Source organism: Panthera uncia, chromosome C2 (assembly GCF_023721935.1).
Source record: "Panthera uncia isolate 11264 chromosome C2, Puncia_PCG_1.0, whole genome shotgun sequence".
NCBI classification, from domain to species: Eukaryota; Metazoa; Chordata; class Mammalia; order Carnivora; family Felidae; genus Panthera; species Panthera uncia.
In genome coordinates this window covers 8,745,945-8,768,130 of record NC_064810.1, presented here as the reverse complement: position 1 = coordinate 8,768,130, position 22,186 = coordinate 8,745,945, and the positions used below count along the sequence as shown (strand labels likewise).

The 22,186-nt window shown below is 38.5% G+C and overlaps 1 protein-coding gene across 1 annotated transcript in view; it reads left to right on the top strand.

Moving 5' to 3' along the window:
• MORC3 (MORC family CW-type zinc finger 3) overlaps positions 1 to 22,186 on the top strand; it is a 44,417-nt gene that overhangs the window by 2,367 nt on the left and 19,864 nt on the right. The window contains exons 2-9 of the mRNA XM_049627897.1: positions 7,766 to 7,838; positions 9,274 to 9,406; positions 10,299 to 10,513; positions 11,088 to 11,235; positions 12,761 to 12,908; positions 15,001 to 15,129; positions 15,337 to 15,456; positions 18,056 to 18,153. Of these exons, the coding sequence (XP_049483854.1) occupies positions 7,766 to 7,838; positions 9,274 to 9,406; positions 10,299 to 10,513; positions 11,088 to 11,235; positions 12,761 to 12,908; positions 15,001 to 15,129; positions 15,337 to 15,456; positions 18,056 to 18,153 (1,064 nt within the window). The remainder of the gene's footprint in view (positions 1 to 7,765; positions 7,839 to 9,273; positions 9,407 to 10,298; positions 10,514 to 11,087; positions 11,236 to 12,760; positions 12,909 to 15,000; positions 15,130 to 15,336; positions 15,457 to 18,055; positions 18,154 to 22,186) is intronic.

Sequence of the window (22,186 nt, the reverse complement as noted above, 5' to 3'; positions counted from 1 at the left end):
GCAGAGTGACAAAAACACTTAAATTGTTGCTTTTTGCTTCCATATTTCTAAGTAAAAACGCTGGTACCATTTTGTTATTTTCCAGTAGTCTGCTATGGATTTAACTGACATGTGCACACTCTTCACCTCCTCCCATCCTTCCCATGCATGTATCTCTCTTTTTTGTTGAATTACTGTCTGATTTATCACTCTTACCACAATTCACAAGTGAGCCAAACAGAACTATGATTGCATTTCCTTTGCTGTACAGCTTTTTGTTTTTCTGAAGTTAATAATTGTATTTTGTTTGCTTAGATTTGGTCTGTACTGATCACTCTTTCATCCAAACTTTCACAGACCTAGAAAATCTTTTCCAGATGTGCTCAAGCACACCCAATATTTTGTCAGTTTTGTTGGCTCACTTGTGTTTTGGGGACTTCCCTTTATCATTTTTCTGGAAATTTCCTTCCCCTTTTTGTTGGGTCCCCATTCCACATATTCCTCTTTCAGGGTTTACTCCCTTGGCAGGGACAACAGGTCAGTGACTGAGAGCATGGGCCCTGGAGCCCACTTGCCTGGGTTCAAATCCTGACACCTGGATGTGTAACCTTGGCAAGTTACTTACTCTCTACGCCTGAGTTTCCAGTCTGAAGGATGGGCATAATTTATCCACTTCAAAGGGTGGTTTTAAACAGTAGAGGAGTAAATACATATAAAAGGCCTGTGCATGTAGTAAGCACTCCGTAAATACTTGCTATTTTTGTTCCTGGTAGTGGCGGAGCCCAGCCATCCTTCCAAAAACAGGTATACCTTCTTGAAAGCAGAGTACACGAGAAGAAATTTTATGTCATTTCTTGGAAATACATTGCTTTCTCTTTACATATCGTTTAGCTGGGTTTGTAATTCTAAGTTACAAATGATTCTCTTAGAATTTTAAAGGCATGCTTTATTGTGATAGAGTTCTGTGCATTGTATTGGGCACTCAGGCTAGAAACTCAAGTCCTTCATAATCAGGAAAGTTTTCTCATTTATTTGACAAATTTCATCCCTCTGGTTTTCTGTTCTCTGTTGTCTCTTGTTTTCCTTCTCACTGTTTTTTCTTTCTTTTCTGTGAGATTTTCTCCATTTGTTCTTTTACCTTTCTCTTACCATGTGTTTAATTATTATAAACACTATCTTACTCTCTGAATGTCTTTTTAAAGTCTCCCTGGACAGAGTATTTGCTGTTGCTGAGCATATTGATCATAGTATTTTTGTGAAGTTTTTGTTTTGTTTTGCTCACTGCATTGCTGCTACTTTGTTCCTTTTTCTGCGTGTTTTTGATTTCTAATTTTACACATTCTCAAGTGTCCGGAGGTGGTTAACCTGCTTACATTTCCAAGTGAGACACTAAAAGCTGACTGGAAGATGTTCGTACACGAGTAGAGCCCCTTTGGTGGGCTTCAGTGTTGGGTGATCAGGCAGGAAGGAATCGGTCATATTTTGTTGGGGGCACCCTATGTCAGTATTTGTAAGACCGTAGAGAGTGCAAGTGTTCGAAAATACGTTTGTTAAAAATAACTTAAACATTTGTGATGAGCACTAGGCGTTCTATGGGAGTGTTGAATCAACTATATTGCGCATCTGAAACTTATATTAACGTTGTACGTTAACTGGGATTTAAATAAAAACTTAACAAAATATAAAATAAACATTATTAAAAGTTTTTAAAAAGTGGGAACAACAAAAATAAGATGCTATCCAGAAGGGCTTGGCACAACTTGTAAAAGAACCAAATGGAGCTTTTAGACATTATTTTGTTTTCTAGAGAGGAATTTTGCATCTAGTCTCTTGCCATGGCATATATAATTCTGGTTGGTAGCTCATCTGAAAGCTCAGCTAGGGAAAGGAGGAGTGTCACATTGTTCAGTGTGCTGACTTGGTATTTATCTCTTTGTTTATTATTGTGGCAAAATACGCTTCACATAAAATTTACCATCCTAATCATTTTTAAGTGTACAAGTTAGTAGTGTTACATTCACATCGTGGGGCACCTGGGTGGCTCAGTCGGTTCAGCCTCCGACTTCGGCTCAGATCGTGATCTCAGGGCTCGTCAGTTCCAGCCCCGCATCGGGCTTTCTGCTGTCAGCGCAGAGCCCGCTTTGGATCCTCAGTCTCCCTTTCTCTCTGCCCCTCCCCACCACATGCATGTGCAGGTGCGTATGCGCTCGCTCTCTCTCTCTCAAAAATAAACATTAAAAAAAAAATCTTCAGATACATTCACTTTGTTGTACAGTCTCCAGAACTCTTTTTATCTTGCAAAACTTAAACTCTGTACCCATTAAAAAATAATTCTCCATTTCCCTTCCCATAGCCCCTAGCAACCACCGTTCTACTATCTGTGAATTTGACTCCTGTAGGTATCTCATATAAGTATAGTCATGAATTATTTGCCTTTTTGTGACCGGTTTATTTCACTTAGCATAATGTCCTCAAGGTGGTTAGCTGTAGCATGTGTCAAGGTATCTTTTTGAGGCTGAAAAATATTCCCTTGTATGAATATACCACATTTTGTTTATCCATTCGTTGATGGATATTTATGTTGCTTCCACCTTTTGGCTGTTGTGAATAATGCTGCTATAAACACGGGTGTACAAATAATCTCTTCAAGATCCTGCTTTCATTTATTTTCAGTATATACCCAGCGGTGGAATTGCTGGATCATGACAATTCTATGTTTACTTTTATAATACGATCCTGGGGCACCTGGGGGGCTCAGTCAGTTGAGTGTCCAACTTCGGCTCAGGTCATGATCTCACGGTGCATGAGGTCGAGCCCCATGCACAACTTGTAAAAGAACCAAATGGAGCTTTTAGAAATTATTCTATTTTCTAGAGAGGAATTTTGCATCTAGTGCATCTGTGCTGACCGCTCAGAGCCTGGAGCTTGCTTTGCATTCTCTCTCTGTCTCCCTCTCTCTCTGTCCCCCTCTCTCTCTGTCCTTTCCCTGCTGATGCTCTGTCTCTCTCTCTCTCTGTCCCCCTCTCTCTCTGTCCTTTCCCTGCTCATGCTCTGTCTCTCTCTCTCTGTCTCTCTCAAAAATAAATAAACATTAAAAAAATTTTTTTATAATACCGTCCTAATGAGTGTGAGGTGGTATCTCATGGTGCTTTTGATTTGTATTTCCCTAATGATTAGTGATGTTGAGCATCTTTTCTTGTATTTAGTGGCCATTTGTGTACCATTCATGGAGAAATATCCAGGTCCTTTGTCAACTATTTAGGATTTTAGTCCTTTTGGTGTTGATTTGTGTAGGAGTTCTTTATGTGTTCTGGATGTTAACCTTGTACCACATACTTGCAGATTTTTTCCCATTCCATAGATTTTTCATTTTGTCGGTTGTATCCTTTAATGTGCAGAAGTTTTAAATTCTGATACAGTACAATTGATTTTTTTGTTTCCTGTGCTTTTGGTGTCCTATCCAAGATCCAAATCCAGTGTCCTGAAACTCTTCCCCTGTGCTTTCTTCTAAGAATTTTATAGTTTTAACTCTTTATGTTAGATCTTTGATCCATTTTAATTTCCCCCCCTGTATGATGTGAGGTAACGTGCAACTTGATTCTTTTGTGTGTAGATATCTAGCTTTCCCAGCACTGTTTATTGAAAAGACTGTCCCTTCCCCATTGAGTGGTCTTTATACGCTTGTGGAAGATCATTTGGCCATAGATGTGAGGGGTTTTTTTCTGGGCTGTCTGCTGACTTGCCTTTAACCCACCTATGTTCGTTGTCTTTGAGCTGCCATCATCACTTGCTCCAGAAAACAGACTGCCCGCTTTCTGCTGGGTTGCTTAGAGTAGTTGCAGGATGAAAGAAAGAACGGGGGTGGGGGGTGGGGGGAGTCTTTGCTGTTTCTTATTCTCCTTCTCTTTCTTTTTCTTCTATGTTTGTTTATTTTGAGAGAGAGAGAGAGAGAGGCCGTGCACAAGCAGGGGAGGGGCAGAGAGAGAGAATCCCAAGCAGGCTCCGCACTGTCAGCGCAGAGCCAGCCCACTATCGGGCTCCAACCCACGAACCGTGAGATCATGACTTGAGCCAAAGTCAGACGGTTAACTGACTGAGCCACCCAGGCGCCCCAAACCTGTCTTGTTTTCATACAGCCTCTGGTACCTTTGACTTCAGAGCCACAAAAGTCTAATTCCTGAGGCTTTCTGGAGTTCTGCCAAGGTTCCTTCCTGGTCTGCTTCTTGTTTTGTTTCCCCTATCCTACAGGTTTCAGACTTCACTCTTTACAGGCTATTAAATCAGTGTCATTATCCAAACCACGGACTATTCTATGTACTATTATCCATCATTTCTCTGACTGTTTCTGTTCTTCTGGGTTTATTCCCTTTTGTCCTCCCTTCATGACAGAGCAATTTCAGTTGGGAGCCTAAGTGAACACTCTATGTGTTCAGGCTTCCAAAAAGTTTTATATATTTAACTGATTTTTTAAATTTGTGACTATTTGTTGATGGTAATTTTTTTTAACGTTTATTTATTTTTGAGAGAGAGAGAGACAGACAGACAGACAGAGTGCAAGTGGGGGGAGGGCAGAGAGACAGGGAGACAGAATCCGAAGCAGGCTCTAGTCTCCGAGCTGTCAGCACAGAACCCGACGAGGGGCTTGAACTCACAGAACGCGAGATTATGACTTGAGCCAAAGACTGACACTTAAGGACTGAGCCACCCAGGCGCCCTGATTCTAAAAGTTATATTGATTCTTTAAAAAATCTGGGTGGTCTTCAGAGCATCTTGGTTTTTTGTGCGTGTTTCCTACTGTTTGGGGGTGGGGGTGATGTCTAGTACTAGTATATCTTGCCTGCTAACATTTTCTCCTGGTGGGTTGTTCCCTTAAATGTTATTTTAGATTGTGTACTCAAAATACTCCCCTAAATAATGACGTGGGGAATCGTGTGCTGTCAGATGGAGGCTGTGTCTCCGTAGTGGTTCTGCAGGTTATATAAATTGAAACACTTAACCCAAGGGAAGGCATGCCTCTTTTTACAGAACTTCGTGTTACACTTTTTTTTTTTTAAGCATCCAGATCCAAACAGACAAGCTTCCCATTAAGCAGATTCCCACCCCTCCTCTGCTAATGGAGGGGAAGAGGAGTGGGGAGAGGGGCATTTACTTCCAAATCTATCTCTGAGTCACAATTAAAACCAAAACCTTTGTATTCCAGTCACTCATTGCATCCTCATTATCAAATCTTATTTTTAATTCCTTCTTTACTTGAAGCCATTAAGGATTTTCCTCATTTTTATTTTTATATGAGCTCAGTTGTGTCGTTAAGGAATACTTAACTTTTTTTTAAAGAACTCACACAGTGCTTACTATGTTTCTGTTGGTCTCCTGAGCGTTTTACAAATATTAAGTTCCTTAATATTCTTAACAGCCTGGTAAGCTGATATGATTGTCATCCTCGTTATTGTAGATGACAGAACTTGAGGCACAGAGGTTAAGCTTCTTGCCCAAGATCACACACCTAGTTAAGCATACTCTGTTCTACGTGTCAGCGCGTGTGTGCGTGTGTGTGTGCGCGTGTGTGTGTGTGTGCGTGTGCGTGTGTGCGTCTATCTATTACTGCTTTGGCTGCCCCAGGGTGTTTTTCCCCCCTCCTAGCTAATGACATGTTCTCAACATAGAGTTGAGAATTAAGAATAGGTGAGGGGCGCCTAGCTGGCTCAGTTGGTTAAGCATCTGACTCTTCATTTCGGCTCAGGTCACGATCTCATAGTTTGAGCTTCGCGTTGGGCTGTGTGCTGACAGTGCAGAGCCTGCTTGGGATTCTCTCTCTCCCTATCTCTCCTTCCCTTCCCCCACCTGCATATTTGCTGTCTCGCTCCCTCTCTCTCAAAATAAATAAATAGACATTAAAAAAATTTTTTTAAAGAATAGCTGAAAATAATTGCTTATGTTTAGAGATCCAGAAAGCCACTGTTTGCTATTCATTATTTCTTACTGATGCCGCCTTTGCTTTGCTCTCCTGGGATTCTTGCTCAAGAACGATGTGTGCTGTGTCAGTTTGGAACTGATGTGTAGGCTGAAGACATTACATGAAAATTGACATTACCACTATCACATTCTGTTCATACATCTAAAATTCAAAATGTACCATTTCTAACTCCAGACTTCACGTCTAACAGAATGTATAAAATAGAGCAAAGATAAATGCTCTAAGGGATTTTGGTGGTTAATTAATCCTCTCCTTTGGTAGTGGTTTCACACTCTAAAGCCCTGCCCCTTTATAAAATTAGAACAGGTGAGGACTGTACCGTTCTTCTGTAACTGGTAGCCTGGTAATTGCTCAGGGGGAGGGGCTGGGATGTGAAGAGCCTCCTGATGGCTGGTCCTGGCACGGTCCTCAGGTAGATTAATTTGAGAAAAGGTCTCTTGTGCAGGGTGAAGATCTGGAAATTGATTTTTATTAAAAACTCGTTGTAACGTATGCTGTGGAAGGTCTGAGTTACTTGCATTCCACATTACATGAATGTGTGCCCTGCTCCCGTCTGAAGACTGCTCTTCTACAGAATTTCATTTCTCACATGTGTACTTCAGGCTGATGGTGAATGAATGCTTGGGGATTGTTTAAAGTCTAGTGCAGACAGAGAAAAAGTCGACCTCTTTCTGACACCTTGTGGCAGCAGCTGAACACTGCAAACACAGCTGGTTTGAAGTATAATCTCATCCCATTTCCAGAGCTCTTCATCTTAAATAAAGTGTCCACTCTCTTTTTTTCCTTTAAACGTGAGCTGATCTGTTTAAAAGGAACATAAAATACCCATTGCATGGAAATTCTCTGCATGTTGAAATTTTCCAGCCTCAGCCTTTCAAAGCCGCTTGTACATTTTTATACATTTGATATCTGTATTTCTAAGGAATTTTGGAGAATCCTCTATAGCATGAGGTTGATTGGTGTAGTCTTCTCTACTGTATTACTGTGAATAAAATCAGACCTAAAATCCTTGGAAATCAGTAACGTTTGTTTCGCTTGAACTTCTTTTGACATTCTGTAAAAATGGTTGATAAATGTATATTACTCCACTCCTGCAGTTTTAACTGTAATGAACTTGGAGTAAATATTAAGGTATCAAATATTGATTTTCCAAAAGACCACTAGAAAAGCCTGTTGATTAATGTGTGACGTTTATTTTTTAAAAAAATTTTATTACATTTATTTATTTTTGAGAGACAGAGTGAGACAGAGCACAAGTGAGGTAGGGGCAGAGAGAGAAGGAAACACAGAATCCAAAGCAGGCTCCAGGCTCTGAGCAAGCGTTCAAGCGCAGAGGTGGACGCAGGGCTCGAACCCACGAACCGTGGGATCGTGACTTGAGCCGAAGTCAGACACTTAACCGACTGAGCCACCCAGGTGCCCCTGTGAAGTTAAGTTTATAAGCCTAACGCACTCAGGAGAAAACACCCCATTGGCAAGATCTTAGTTGTGTTTTCACAGTAATTTTGAGGTAAGTCTTGTAAGGGGGGTAACTTTCTGATTGGTCAGTTTATGATATCATAGCTTTGGAACGGTGGACCCGAGGAGGCAAGAGTTTTGAGGCAAGTCTTGATGAGTGAACTATTTAGTAGTTTCACACAGCCTTCCAAGAATCTTATTTCTCGGTTACATCTTCCACGTATATCCTGAAGCAAGCAGCTATAAGTTTTACTTGGTCCCAGAATTGTTTAATACAGGGACAGGAAATTATATTGGTTTCTGTCTCAAAAGTAAGACTTGAATTAATTTACATGAATCATTGGTTTGTTTCAGCTTTGCCCGAAGTTTTTACATACAAATTCTACTAGTCACACTTGGCCCTTCAGTGCAGTTGCTGAATTAATAGGTATGTGAAATTGACATTTCATGTATAATCTGTTGCTTGTAAGTGAAGTTTTAAAAAACTTTTCATTGCAAAATAATATGCAAATGTGCTGTTTAATAAAACAGATGGATCTTGAATGATAACCATTGGTAAAGGTTATCTAGTATAACAGCTATTCAAATCAATGTCAAATTAATTGTTCCTCAACTTTCCCTGTATTAGTATTAAAATATTTTGCCAAATTCATAAAACATGTTGAAAGTAGTATAATTATGATTATAAAAGAAATTGATCTATTGCAAAAATGGGAATGGTGGTTTTTAATAGTTGGAAATATGTGTAACAATGGGTTTTTCTGATGTTAGCAAGTAGGGGGATTAATGTTACGCTTGATTTGTGATAATAAGTTATTGTTTCCTCCAATAGAACGATTGGGTATAGAATTGTATTTTAATAGTGTTTTAATGAGCAGGAGAAAAGAGGCACGACTGGGATCACATTTGCATGATGGGTCATGATTTTTTTCCTCTGGAAGATTCATGCAGGAGAGTGTTTTTCCTGAAGTGGCTGATTAAAAAGATTATTTTATTTTAATTGTAGGCTCCCTTATGGAAGGATAGTTTGAGAACCATTATTTGTGTTTAGTCCTAAAGATTTCAAAATATACCTCAGAAAGTAATTTTAGTCAGGGATATTCCGGTGGAACTTAGTTTGAAAGCTGACGTTATTACTGCTTCTGTTGACATTTTTTTTCACCTTTCTTTCCTTTCCTTTCCTTTTCTCTCTTTCTTTCTTTCTTTCTTTCTTTCTTTCTTTCTTTCTTTCTTTCATATTCCTTCCTCCTTCCCTATTCTGAGACAAACAAGAGTGTTTGCTAAACAAGAGTGTTAAGTGAAGATCTGTACAGAGATCATAGAAATATAAAAGCCACCAGAAACTTTGGTTAGATTGAGAGGGCCACAATTTGAACAACGGTGTCGAAGGCGAACCTTCATCTATGTGCCCAGTTTAGCAGAAAACATCACTGCTTTCCAATTTATTCAGTAACTCGTGGCATCCCCTCCGCCTCAACGTGTAGTGCTGGTTGACGCTCAGCTCTCAGCTTCTCACTCGATAGCTGGGCTGGTTCTTCGGACAGAAGAAGACCTCCCTGTCTTGATCATCGATTTGGCGCGGTGATTCTTCCTGTTTGTACTTTTTCGGTACAGTCGGTACCAATCTTTGTTCTCTGTGTAACAAATGGAGGGCTTTGGAGAGAGTTAACTCTGTATTGATCGGTGAATGAGTCACGTACAGCAAGGTACGGTTTAGGGTCGTGTTTTCGAGTCTTAGGAGTTCCCTAAGCATTGCGGTTTTTAAAAATTTTGAAAAATAGATTGCCTGTTAAAGGCTTTTACTGAACTGATTGTTCTTTCAAGATGCAAAGTTAGAGTTTCTCAAAACTTTTGTTTCTCAGATAATGCTTACGATCCCGATGTGAACGCTAAACAGATATGGATTGACAAAACGGTGATAAATGACCATATATGCTTGACATTCACTGATAATGGGAATGGTATGACTTCAGATAAATTACACAAAATGCTAAGGTATGTCAAAGTGTCACATTTCTTGAAAACCTTGCTTTTACCCAGGGGTTTCCGGTGTCATACTTATTCGCCTGTAGTTTTTGTTTTTTAAACACACGTGGTACCCACAGTGCCCTGTGTGCTCTCAAGTCTTCCCATCATCTTCTGCTGATTATTAGACAAGCCCTACCATCCTCCCCCTCCCCCACCACGTCTGACTTACCTAAAATTCCACCATTCCTTTAGAGTGGTAACACTGATGGCAGTTATTTACAGTCTAGCGTTAATTAGTTTTAGCCAGTATTGCCAATAAAATGCCACTTTTGGTGGGGAGTAATTTTAAAGGGATTCAGAGTGTAAGGAAGCAAGATAAAATAGTCACAAAGCCTTGGGCTCTAGGGTCGTAGACTAGGATGTCAGTATGCAGCCAAATGTGCCTGAAAGGGAAACTGAGGTATGTAGTCCAGGTATACAGAGTAGAGAAATGTGGCAGCCAAGCCCTTTCCGCTGTCTCTCAGATACATGTTGCGTTGCCAGAAACTCCACTTGGCACCGTTAGTAATCATACCGCAGTGGGCTTGCTCAGATTCAGAAAATCGTTCACATTTAGACATATCTAAAATATCGTGGGGTGAAATCTCAAGGGTCCCAGGAGCCCACCTGAGAACTCAGCCGTTGGGACAGGGTGTGCCAGGCAAGGAGCTCCTCCTGGTTCAGCGTGTGTCACCCTTATGCCCTGCAGCGTGGGTTTAGTTTTCTTCTTTTCAAAGATGGGGAAACACCTCAAAATGCAACTAGAAAGGCTGAGTCTGACATTTATACCCAGGTTTTTTACTTGATGTTACAGGTTTTGAATTAAGAAAATGAAGATTATACGTACTTATTTTAAAAATCCTTTTTGTTTTCTTTTTAGCTTTGGCTTCAGTGACAAAGTCACCATGAATGGTCACGTCCCAGTTGGCTTGTATGGGAATGGCTTCAAGTCAGGTTCTATGCGTTTGGGTAAAGATGCAATTGTATTTACCAAAAACGGAGAAAGCATGAGTGTGGGCTTCTTGTCTCAGACCTACTTGGAAGTCATAAAAGCAGAACATGTTGTTGTCCCAATTGTGGCATTCAACAAACACCATATCCTTTTGATTTTGAAATAGAAACTGTGGAGAAACTCTGAAGAAATATTGTGAACCATTCCCTCCTTTTGCCCTCCTCTCGATTCTCATTTTTCAATCACAGTGTGCATTGTAGCTCTTGTTCCAGCCTCTTAACATCTGAGGCAGCCCTTTGTCCCTTTCTCTCTTCCGTTGGAATTGTGCCTTAGAAACCCCTAACGCAAGGTGGCTGTGTTCTGTGTGCAGCTTCCTGTAGCTCTCCTCTGTATTTCAGTTGTATCATGTCTAATAAGATGTGTGGTCTGCCTTGAAATTTCCCCTAATGACCATGAGAAGCAAGATATCTGTAGGAAAATGTCCTCTGTGTCTTTATAAAACACATTCAGATATTAGGAACTATGAAATTAGGAATCATAATAAACTTGCTTCTACTTCATCTTTCTTGGGGTTCATCTGAAATCAGACTGTAGTTTCAAAACTTAGATATTAATTTAGGAAATAGTTTTTTGTTGTTGTCGTTACCGAAATTTGAGTTCGCATACTTCAATTGTGAAAAATATGTTGTTGTTCTAAGTCTTTAACTTAGGATATACGACAGATGATAAATTTAGCAGAATCCAAAGCAAGCCTTGCAGCAATTCTGGAACATTCTCTGTTTTCTACGGAACAGAAATTACTGGCAGAACTTGATGCTATTATGGGTAAGAAGGGGACAAGGATCATCATTTGGAACCTTAGAAGGTAAATATCGACCTGAACCAGTGATTACGTGTGTGGGAGGTGAACTGTTTGTGCAAAAATAGTTGTGTTCTATTGATCCATGGTCGTACAGAATAGAAATACTTGGGAAGGTACTCATTTTTTGGCATAGGTCATGATTTGTCTTTTCCATGGGTGTTTTATTGAGGCCACTTTGGCTTCAACTCGAGGTAATTTCATATTATTAAAACTAGATTTCCTAGCCCTGCATATTCAGTATCCAGAGAGGCCAATTCTCACTTTCTGTTATTCTGTCCCTCTCCTCAAAAAGAAACAAACAAAAGAAATGGGAAGATAATATCTCACCTGACGAGCCCCGACCTGTGTAAGTTAGGTAGAGAAGTCTTTGTCTGTGACTTAAAGCTAATCATGACTTAACAGCTGGTGACAAAAGTAATGTGGATGAGGCCTCTGGATTGTTAAGGTTTTGTATCCTTGTGAGGATAAAATCATTTGCAAATAAGATTTTTTTAAAACTTTGGATGAATGTGTTAATGTTGATACCTAGACACATAGAATGATATGAATAAAGTACAAATTGAGTGGTAAGCCTAAAATACTTTCACTTTAAATCTTTTCTGATCTCCCGTATTCCCCTTTTTCTTGCTTTTTCTTTCATGCCCCTCCCATCCTCACTCCCCTCTTTTTTTTTAATTTACACTTTTTATTTTGAGATACTTGTACATTCCTGTGCATAAATAATGGACCTCATGTACCCTTCATCCAGTTTCCCCCAGTGGCAGCATCTTGCAAAACTGTAGTGCAGTAGTGTTGATAATGACATTGATAGAGTCAAGATACGGGACATTTTCATCACCACAGTGATATCTCATGTTGGCCTTTTGTATCCACACCCACTCCCTCCTTAATCCCTGACAACCTCTAACACGTCTTCCATTTCTGTAACTTTGTCATTTCGAGAATGTCATATGAATAGAATCCTACAGTGTGAAACCTTTTGGGATTGGCTTTTTTCATTCATCATATTTCTCTGGAGATGCATCTGGGTTCTTGTGTGTGTCAGTAATTTGCTCCCTTTTCCTTGCTGAGTAGTGTTGTACTGTGTACGTGGACCACTGTGTTTAACCATTCACTAGTTAAAGCACATCTGGATTTTTACCATTTTGGGTTATTACAAATACAGCTGTAAACATTTATGCACAGGTTTTCATGGAATGTAATCTTCCTTTTTCCAGGGTAAATGCTCAGGAGTGTAATTGCTGGCTCATATGGTAGTTGCCTGTTTAGTTTTTTAAGAAACTGCCAGAATGTTTTTGGAGTGGCTCTACCATTTGACATTCCCACCAGCAGTGTGAGAGTGAATACAGTTTTTCTGCATCTTTCTGGATTCCTGTTCTTTCATTTTTCCCTTGCTTTTGTCTCCCTCCCCCCCCCACCCCCCAACCAGGACATCTACCGTGGGTAGGCGTTTTGTTTTGTTAGCAGTGTATTTGCTTATCTTGCCGTGAAGGTAAAATTTACCTCCTTCAAAAAATTGTTTTTATAGCTACAAAAGCGCAACAGAGTTTGATTTTGATAAGGATAAATATGACATCCGAATTCCTGAAGATTTGGATGAGACAACAGGGAAGAAGGGGTACAAGAAACAAGAAAGGATGGACCAAATTGCCCCTGAGAGTGACTATTCCCTGAGGGTATGTATTCACCTCTTTCTGGACGTGGGAGAATCAGCAAATGATGGAAATTCCATTTTCTGCTTATGTTATAAATGCTGTCAGTGAAAGTATCTCAGAACCAATTTATTTAACTTTTCATGAGCGCATTGGTGCTTGTATTTTGCTCAGAAAATGGTTTTTTAATTGCAAAGTCATCGGGTCTAATAGCACTTGCAGTTCTTTCACTGTGTGGTTACATTACTTGAATTAGGAATCCTAGAATCAGTATGTCCTATGATAGCCATAGTGATTGATTCCAGCAAAGATACCGATTGTTTTTTAAATTTAAAACGTCCTAGAACACACATACACACAGCTTAATTTACATCCAAAAGCAGTAAATTATTTATAGACTACAGATCCTATGTATTAATACGGTTTTGTGATAAATACCTTTGACATTAGACCTAGAAATGAATATGTTTTTAAGATTGAAGAAATTAATAATCAAATAACAGTAGGATATAAAAAGAATTTTTTTTTATTCGCTGTCGTGATAAGACATATAATACTGACTTTTCCCTTGACCTTTTGTGCTGAGATTATTCCGTAACCCCAAGCTGAGGATACATTTGACATTTACAGGTTTACCATGTAACTTTTGGAGATCTTAACAGTTACAATGGAAGATATTTAAGTATTCCTTGATATACCCCAAAACATTATTGAAGTATGAAAATCTTGCTCACTTAGGAAACAGGTCCAGAGGCAGTCAGAGTAGATGGTGTGGCTCAGGTCATGATCTCAAGGTCATGGGATCTAAGCCCTGTGTTGGCACAGAGCCTGCTTGGGATTCTCTTTCTTCTTCTCCCTCTCCCTTTCCTTCTCCCTCTCCCTTTCTGCCCTCTCCCACTTGCGAGTTCTCTCTCTCTTAAAAAAAAAAAAGAATTGAAAATGGGTGCCTGGCCTGGTTCAGTTGGAAGAGCATGCAACTCTTGATCTCAAGGGTCGTGAGTTCAAGCCCCACATTGGGTATAGCGATTAGATAGATAGATAGACAAACTAACTTAAAAAAAAAAATTGAAAACACATTTAGATTCCTGCTGATTGTTACAACTCAATTTTGAAAAAAATACTAAGCTTATTTACTCAGCATAAGTGTTGGTATATTATTTATGATATTTTCCTTTTGAAGTATATAATAGACTCTTTTGTCTGTATTAGATTTTTTGTCATTTTTGCCTAAATAAAATTTATTGCTACTTTTAAAATATAATAGCAATCAGGGCACCTGGGTGTCTCAGTTGGTTGAGTGTCCGACTTCCACTCAGGTCATGATCTCACACTTTGTGGGTTTGAGCCCTGTGTCGGACTCTGTGCTGACACCTCAGAGCCTGGAGCCTGCTTAGGCTTCTGTGTCTCACTTTCTCTGCCCCTCTCTTGCTTGTGCACTCACTCGCTCTCTGTCTCTCTCTCAAAAATAAATAAACATTAAGAAAGAAAATTTTAAAAATAGTAAATAAAATATAATAGCAATAGGGGTGCCTTGGTAGCTCAGTCAGTTAAGCAACTGACTTTGGCTCAGGTCATGGTCTCACGATTGGTGGGTTTGAGTCCCATGTCGGGCTCGGTGCTGACAGCTCAGCCTACTTTGGATTCTGTGTCTCCCTTTCTCTGCCCCGCGCTTGTTCGCTTTCTTTCTTTCTCAAAAATAAACATTAACAAAAATTAAAATGTATAGCAATATATATATTTGACAGAAGAGTCAGAAAATATAGTCCCTTTTTTTGTACATATGTGCATTAAAAAAAATTAAAATGAGATCATACCACATACGCCGTTTTGTAACTTTTTGAAAAGTTTATTTGCAATTTAATATGGCATTTGTATAGGTCAATAGATTGTTTTCTGCACACCATTTCTCTGGCTTTAGTATATTGAGTTTCATTTTTAAAGAAGAGCAATCAAATGTTAACCAATAACAGCTTTATAGTCTGTATTGTTGAAGAGTTCATGGGTCCTTTATCAAAGCGAGGTCATAGCTTTCTTTCTAAATACATATATCAGTAAAGTTGAACACCTTTGTGGGTAATTATTTGGAAAAGACAGATATTATTGTGTGTCTTTTCAGGCTTACTGCAGTATATTGTATCTAAAGCCAAGAATGCAGATAATATTACGTGGACAGAAGGTGAAGACACAGCTGGTTTCAAAGAGTCTTGCCTACATTGAACGTGATGTTTATCGACCCAAGTTTTTAGTATCCTTTATCTTCCTTTTTATGACGCCATATAAAGACACATTAATAAAGTGTATTCCTCTTCCCCCTTTCTCCTTTTATTCTGGTATGGAGTCCTCTCCAACTTTGCCCTTTTTTATGCACTTTGGGATTCATTAAAAAATGACTTAGAAAGGATGATTTGAAGGAAGCGAGGTGGCATGTTCAGAATTTTCCTTAACATTTAAGACTAAAACAGTGAGAATTACATTTGGATTCAACTGCAGAAATAAAGACCATTATGGGATAATGATGTATCACAGAAATAGACTCATCAAAGCTTATGAAAAAGTTGGATGTCAGTTAAGGGTAAGCTGTAGATCTGAAAATATCTTTTATAAAGTTAAAATACCATGTTACTGGGTCAAATGTGAAATAACATGCTTTGTGTAATAACTTTTAAGTGTCAATGTGTTTAATGATGTTGGTATGGCACTTGAACTTAAAATACTTTTGCATTTCCCATTTGGTCCAAATAATCTTACGAGGGGGACAGAATATTTTATCTCTGTTTTACAGTTGAGGAAATTGGGGCCAATAAGTTAGGTAACTTGCCCAGACCTAAAATGAGTATGGATCTTAGGCCCGGATGCAGATCTTTTGACTGCATCTGGATATGGATCCGTGATTATTTCTGGGATGAAATTGGTTTTATTTAGTCCTGACTCAATAGCCAGAAAAACAGGATCATATAGGTGAGTACTTCTCTGGAGTTAATTCCTAAATATATTAGGCCTTCCTCCTAAACCACTTCCGTTGTTGTAGAATTCAATTTAGGTTGATGAACATTACCCACACTATGCTTGTTTGTTCATCCTTAAACATGTTTTCACAGAAAGGTTTTTTGGGGGTATATGTGTTAAGAATTGAGTGATAAGTTCTGAAAATCAAGTTTGTTAAAGGTTTTGTGTCTAGTCATATTTTGTTTTCCAGTTCTATGGTTTTCATTTTCCGTTCATCTTATTTCATTCTAAATTCTTTGTAGAATGATGTGAGCTCTACACAGTATAATAGTGTGGGTTTATCTTCAATATTATGTAGTAAGGGTTGTAACTCTGTTACATGTTTTACATCGACACAAGTCCCGAATATAGCATTTTTGCAAACGTAAATAAACTTTGTTGGGCTCTTCTTGGTAACCACTAATTTCAGTCAAAAAATAAATGTAGAGGGGCGCCTGGGTGGCTCAGTCAGTTAAGCATCCAACTCTTGGTTTTGGCTCAGGTCATGATCTCATGGTTCATGGGATTGAGCCCCTTGTTGGGCTCTGTGTTGGAGCCTGCTTGGAATTTTCTCTCTCTACCCCCCTCCCTCTCTGTGCCCCTCCCCCAGCTCATGCTCTCTCATTCTCAAAGAAATAAAACATTAAAAAATAAATAAATACAGAAATACGTCAACCATGATATGCAGTATCAATCACATTTAAAAAACTAATTTTCATTTATAATCCAACTAGTAATTTTCAACAGAAGTATTCTATAATTAAAGTCACTAAATTTCACTGGTAATTGGAAATTCATTTTTGGTAATAAGCCTTATTTCTCAGGTGCTTTGGTTTTCAAAATAAACCGTGTATCTGTGACAGAATATTAATTATTTTTTTCTTTTATCATTGATGAAATGACCAAAGTAAGGTACACAGCCCATTTTTCCAACCCAATTATGTTTGCATTGTGTATAATTTCTGGTTAAGCTTGACCTGGTAAAAAAATAGGCTTTTACAGCCAACTTTTATTTTTCTCTACCAGGTGATGGATTTGCCTATAGTATTTGCATTCTTTGAACTCAATAAACAGTTTTTAAAAAGGTGTCAGATATTTGATAGGATTTGCCATGCTAGATGATCAGAATAAAAAGATGATAAGGTACAGAGCATGCTCTCAGAGCTCTTTCTGGTGAGGGGACTGTAGTACAAGTCGGAAGCATCAGAAGAAGCTTTCTGGAGAGCATGGTGATGGAGTCTTAGTTGATGTTATTGTGTTGAAAGTCTGGCAAGGGTTTCCCAGGCAGAGAAAAATATCTGCCCAGGAAGGGAAAGAGGCTTCTGAGAACATGACCTCATTAAGGGAGTAGTTTGCTCTGCCTGGGGGCAGATGTTGGGTCGCGAGAGTAATGGGAGAGAGGCAAGAAGATGAGGCTCGAAAGGAGGCAAACAGGACCCACACATTGAAGGCTATTGTGGTTTACTGATCGAATGAGACAAACCACTGATGGTTTTGGTAGAGTGGGATTATGGTTAGTTTTGCATGGTTTCTTCTATAGTTGCTCTGTTTATGAACATTTTCGCTACGTAAGTTACATATTCTTCCACTTTTTCCTTTTGTCGACTCTGCTACAATTGTGAGTAAAATACACTTGCTGATCACACATAGGTAATCAGAATATGTGACTCATATACTCTGAGTTCAATATTTTAGTTAGTAGCATTTTTAAAATAACTTGACTTCAACTGACCTAGGTTTTTATTCCATCACCATTAACAACCAGATGTGTAACTTTGGATAAATGATTTTAATTTTTATCTAGCAAACTTTTGGCATATTATTGCTAGAGTCTTGGCTAGTCTTTGTGGATATAGAAAGGAGTTAGTTGTGGTTTCTGCTATGTAAGAAATACATCCCAGTAGAGGTGGTCTGTTTCTCTTGGATAAAATTGGGGGTAATACTTGTCTAAATGGATATTTGACAACAGTGAAAGTGTTTTGGAGGAAGGCTCTAATATATTTGGGAATTAACTTCTAGAAAAGTAAAATTATCTACGAGACACTACTTTTCAATTGAAATTTTCTACGAATCATGACATAAAATGTAGAAAAATGTTTCGTACAAATTGTAAATCCTTGTGGAAGGGTAATCATGTTGAGTATCATGTCTTATGCTTACAACACTGATTTTATTTTCTTTTTCAGGCAAACAACATGGGTGTTGGAGTGGTGGGAATTATAGAGTGTAATTTCCTAAAGCCAACTCATAATAAACAAGATTTTGACTATACTAATGAGTACAGGTATGTTACCTATTTAAGTTACCGGTTTTTTACAGTTTTAGAAATACTGTCATAATTTTTCCTTAGCTGAAATTTTTTTTTTTTCTGTCTTGTGGATGTTTTTATAGCATAGAACTTTAAGAAAATTGGTAGGTGAGAGGCATGGATGGAAAACACATTTAACCATCTTCTCCCATCCTAGGAATTGTATTCTACTCCATCACAAGTAGGAATACATTCTCTCCTGTCTTTATTGATGAAGTATTTCTGAGCTTTGCGGAAAATATAGAGGGTGTGCTTGCTTTCTTGGTGTCAGCATTTATTATGTAATGTTCCTGACACTTTGTGCTTATTAGTTGGGAACTTTAAGGTAATTTTGTCCTATGAGCCTTAGACAGAAATACTCTTATCTTTTAAGAATGGTTAGAAGCCATAGGATGAATATGACCATCAATGTGACTTATAACTTTAGGAAGCACAGTTTTCCTATTGAGCATATATAACGAATAGAATGTAAACATAGGAACATTTGTGATAAAGATAATGCAACAGGCCCTTTATTCAAATAAATACAACAGAAATAAAACAACACAGAAAGTGGAAGGAAGAAAATAATAAAGGTGAGAGCAAAATCAGTGAATTAGGAAACACACATATAGAAAATCAATACACATTCAGAGTTCACTCCTGAGGCAGATCCTACTCCTGTTTTTTTTAATGAGGATAATTTAATCTAAGGATTATTAACTAAGATAGTAGAGGGTGATTACCAGAAGGGGTAAAAGAGGACAACAGGTATCCAGAACTAGCAGATATGAAAGACGATTACCTCGTGGTTAGAAAAGAATAGACAATAAAGGAACTAGGACAGGACCCCCCCCCCCCCGCCCCAACAGAGATTCAGACAAACACAGGAACAAGCTACCTGCCATGGTAAGAAACTTGATAGAAGGCCTGGCCAGCGCTGGTCTGTAGATGTGGTCCACTATTGCCAGAGGGTGTGGGTGTGCTGGAGCTGTTCTGTAGAGGAGACCTGTCTTTGCGCAAGGATGTGGGCACACTGGAACTGGTCTTTGTTGCTGGAGGTCGTGGGCAGCTGGGGGCAGAGCATAGCTAGAGAACACAGCTTAGAGCCCCTCTGGGGGGCCACTGGACTCTAGTCAAACAATAACACCGCATACCAGAACATGAAGGACATGTGTCCTGCTATCATCACCTAGCAAGTTCATTGCCCTGTTAATCCGGTTTAACATTTTTCAGGCTGCCGAAGGATAAATATTTATACCATCAAGTTTTAGAATCAGAAATCTGAGCAAAGAAGACTGGATTTGAAGCTGAGAGACAAGTTCATAACAAAAAATCAAAAAGCTCAAAGTTTGTTCTTTGATAAGAGTAGTAAAATCTATAAGCATCTGGCAATAAAAGGGAAAAAAAGAGAAAATAGCGATCATTACTATCAGAAATGAAAAGGAGGACATGACTACAGATCTATGGACACAAAAACATCAGAAGAATAATATGAACAATTACTCGCCATCTTAGATGAATCGGGTACATTCCTTTGAAATTGAATCAATTTTTAGAAAACTTACAACATACTATGAGGACACATAACTTTGTTAGTCAACTCATGAATATATTACAAGAAGGGAAATTTGTGTTGATTCCTCTCATTATCAAGATATAAAAATCTTAATTAAAATAATAGCAAATACCATCCAGTGATATATATAAAAAGAAAAATTAATACATTAAAACCAGTTGGAGTATATTCCAAGATGACATGGGTAGTTTTAATATTCCAAATCAATGCAGTTCATCACATTGATGTGAGAAAAGAAAACTCTCAGAGGTTATTTTCATAGCTAAGAAAAAGTACTTGATAAATCACAACACAAATTTGTAATTTAGAAAAAAAAAGGGACACTTACAAAACGATTAATGGAAGGGCATAGTAGCAATTAGGAGCATGTACACAGAACACCAAGCGTCATTCCTACTGGTGAATTATTGATAGCTTTACCCTTAAGGGTGAAGATGAGACAAGGATATCTGCTATCCACCATTCTTGAATAATAAGGGAAGAAAAAGAAGTGAAAGTTACAAGGGTGGGAAAGGAAGAAATAAAACTTTCCTGTACAAGACAGTATTAAGTATATAGAAAGTCCAAAATAATCCACAGATTTAGAATTAATAAAGTAACAAGTTAAGTACTATGTAGTCTAGGGTTGCTGGATAAGAAGTGTTCAGAAATGAGTGTATTTGTTTACCAATGACTAAAAACCAGAACATGAAATTTTTAAAAAGTCCTACTATCAAAAAAATCAAGTACTTGATTTTGGGATAAATAAAATATGCAATATACACGTTGAAAACTATGAAATATTGTGGAGTAAAATTAAAGCCCTCAATGAGTAGATATACCAAGTTTACGAGTTGGAAGGCTGAATATTATAAAATGTCAGTTTTTCTCCAAAATAATTAAATATAATTCCAGTTTTTAAAAAAAATCCCTGCCATTGTGTGTTGCTGTTGATATTAATAGGCTTATTCTAAACTTTATGTGGAAAGTCAGAAGAGCCAAGATACTTAAAGACAATCATTAAAGAACGACAAAGCAAGAAAACTTAATACTATTAAATACCAACACTTACAAAGCTGCCATTCACCAAGTGTGGTATTAATGAAAGGATAAACAGTCTAGTGAAATGGAGAAGCCCAAAATAACCCCCCACTTTTTATACATTCGATGACCTGATTTATGACAAAGATTACATCATAGTGTAGTGGGAAAATGATCATCTTTCCAACAATGCTGGGTCAATTGGCAGTTTGTATGGATAATACAGCTCCTGCCTCAGATGTAGCAATAAATTGATACCAGATGGACTTTAGACCTAAATGAGAAAGACAAAAACAGAAAATGGAAACAAGAAAATTTTCAGAACCAGTAGTAAGCGGGTTTTTAAAACAAGATGCAAAAAGTATTGATCATAATGGGCAGAAATGGAAAAGTTATTTAAAATGAGTAAGAGCATGTAGGGCAGTTGGCACTCTCGTCATTGCTAGTGGGTATGAGAATTGATCAGTTTTGAAAACTGTTAGATTATCAAGTAGAGCCAAACATCAATGCACACCCCTATGACCCCACAGCTCCACTCCTCGGTGTATTCTCAGCAGAAATGGGTGCAGTCTTCTGGACTAAGGAATAGAGGTGATGAGAAAAAGGGACGAAGAGGGATTGAAAACATGAGATGCAGGGAGGGGATATATCTGGGAGAGAAGATTCATTTTCCTTTGAATGCTTATGTGTTATGTGATCATGGAGGAAAATTTAGTGAGAGATAATGGTTGGGTATAGAAGTGTCTGATTCAGCCTGCCAGTGTAGAATATGAAATTTCAAATATCGAGTTTGAAAGCTTTATTTTAAATTTAGAATGTTACACTGACTGTACCTTGTGTGTGAGTAGGTGCTGAACTCAGGTGATTGCTTAAGGATGGCCTTAGCCTTCTTTATCTCAGTAGATCCCATTGATTTGCTTTTTATTAACGTCTTACTGGGGAAGAATGGACAGTCTTAATTGTGGGACAGAAACTATTTTGAAGTATACTTGCTGGTAACGATTGCCTACATTTATTCTGACTTGAAGCTTGTATTGGTTGGGGTTGGAATTCAGAGCCTGCCTGCAGCAGATTTTCCCAACAGAGGACACAAAATATTACTGTTTGTGTCTTCAAAGATGGTCCTGGCTAGGGGCGCCTGGGTGGCGCAGTCGGTTAAGCGTCCGACTTCAGCCAGGTCACGATCTCGCTGTCTGTGAGTTCGAGCCCCGCGTCAGGCTCTGGGCTGATGGCTTGGAGCCTGGAGCCTGCTTCCGATTCTGTGTCTCCCTCTCTCTCTGCCCCTCCCCCGTTCATGCTCTGTCTCTCTGTGTCCCAAAAATAAATAAAAAAAAAACAAAAACAAAAAAAACAAAAAAAAAAACGTTGAAAAAAAAAGATGGTCCTGGCTCTGGCTCTGCTCTAGGAACTTTTTTTTTTTTTTTTTTTTTT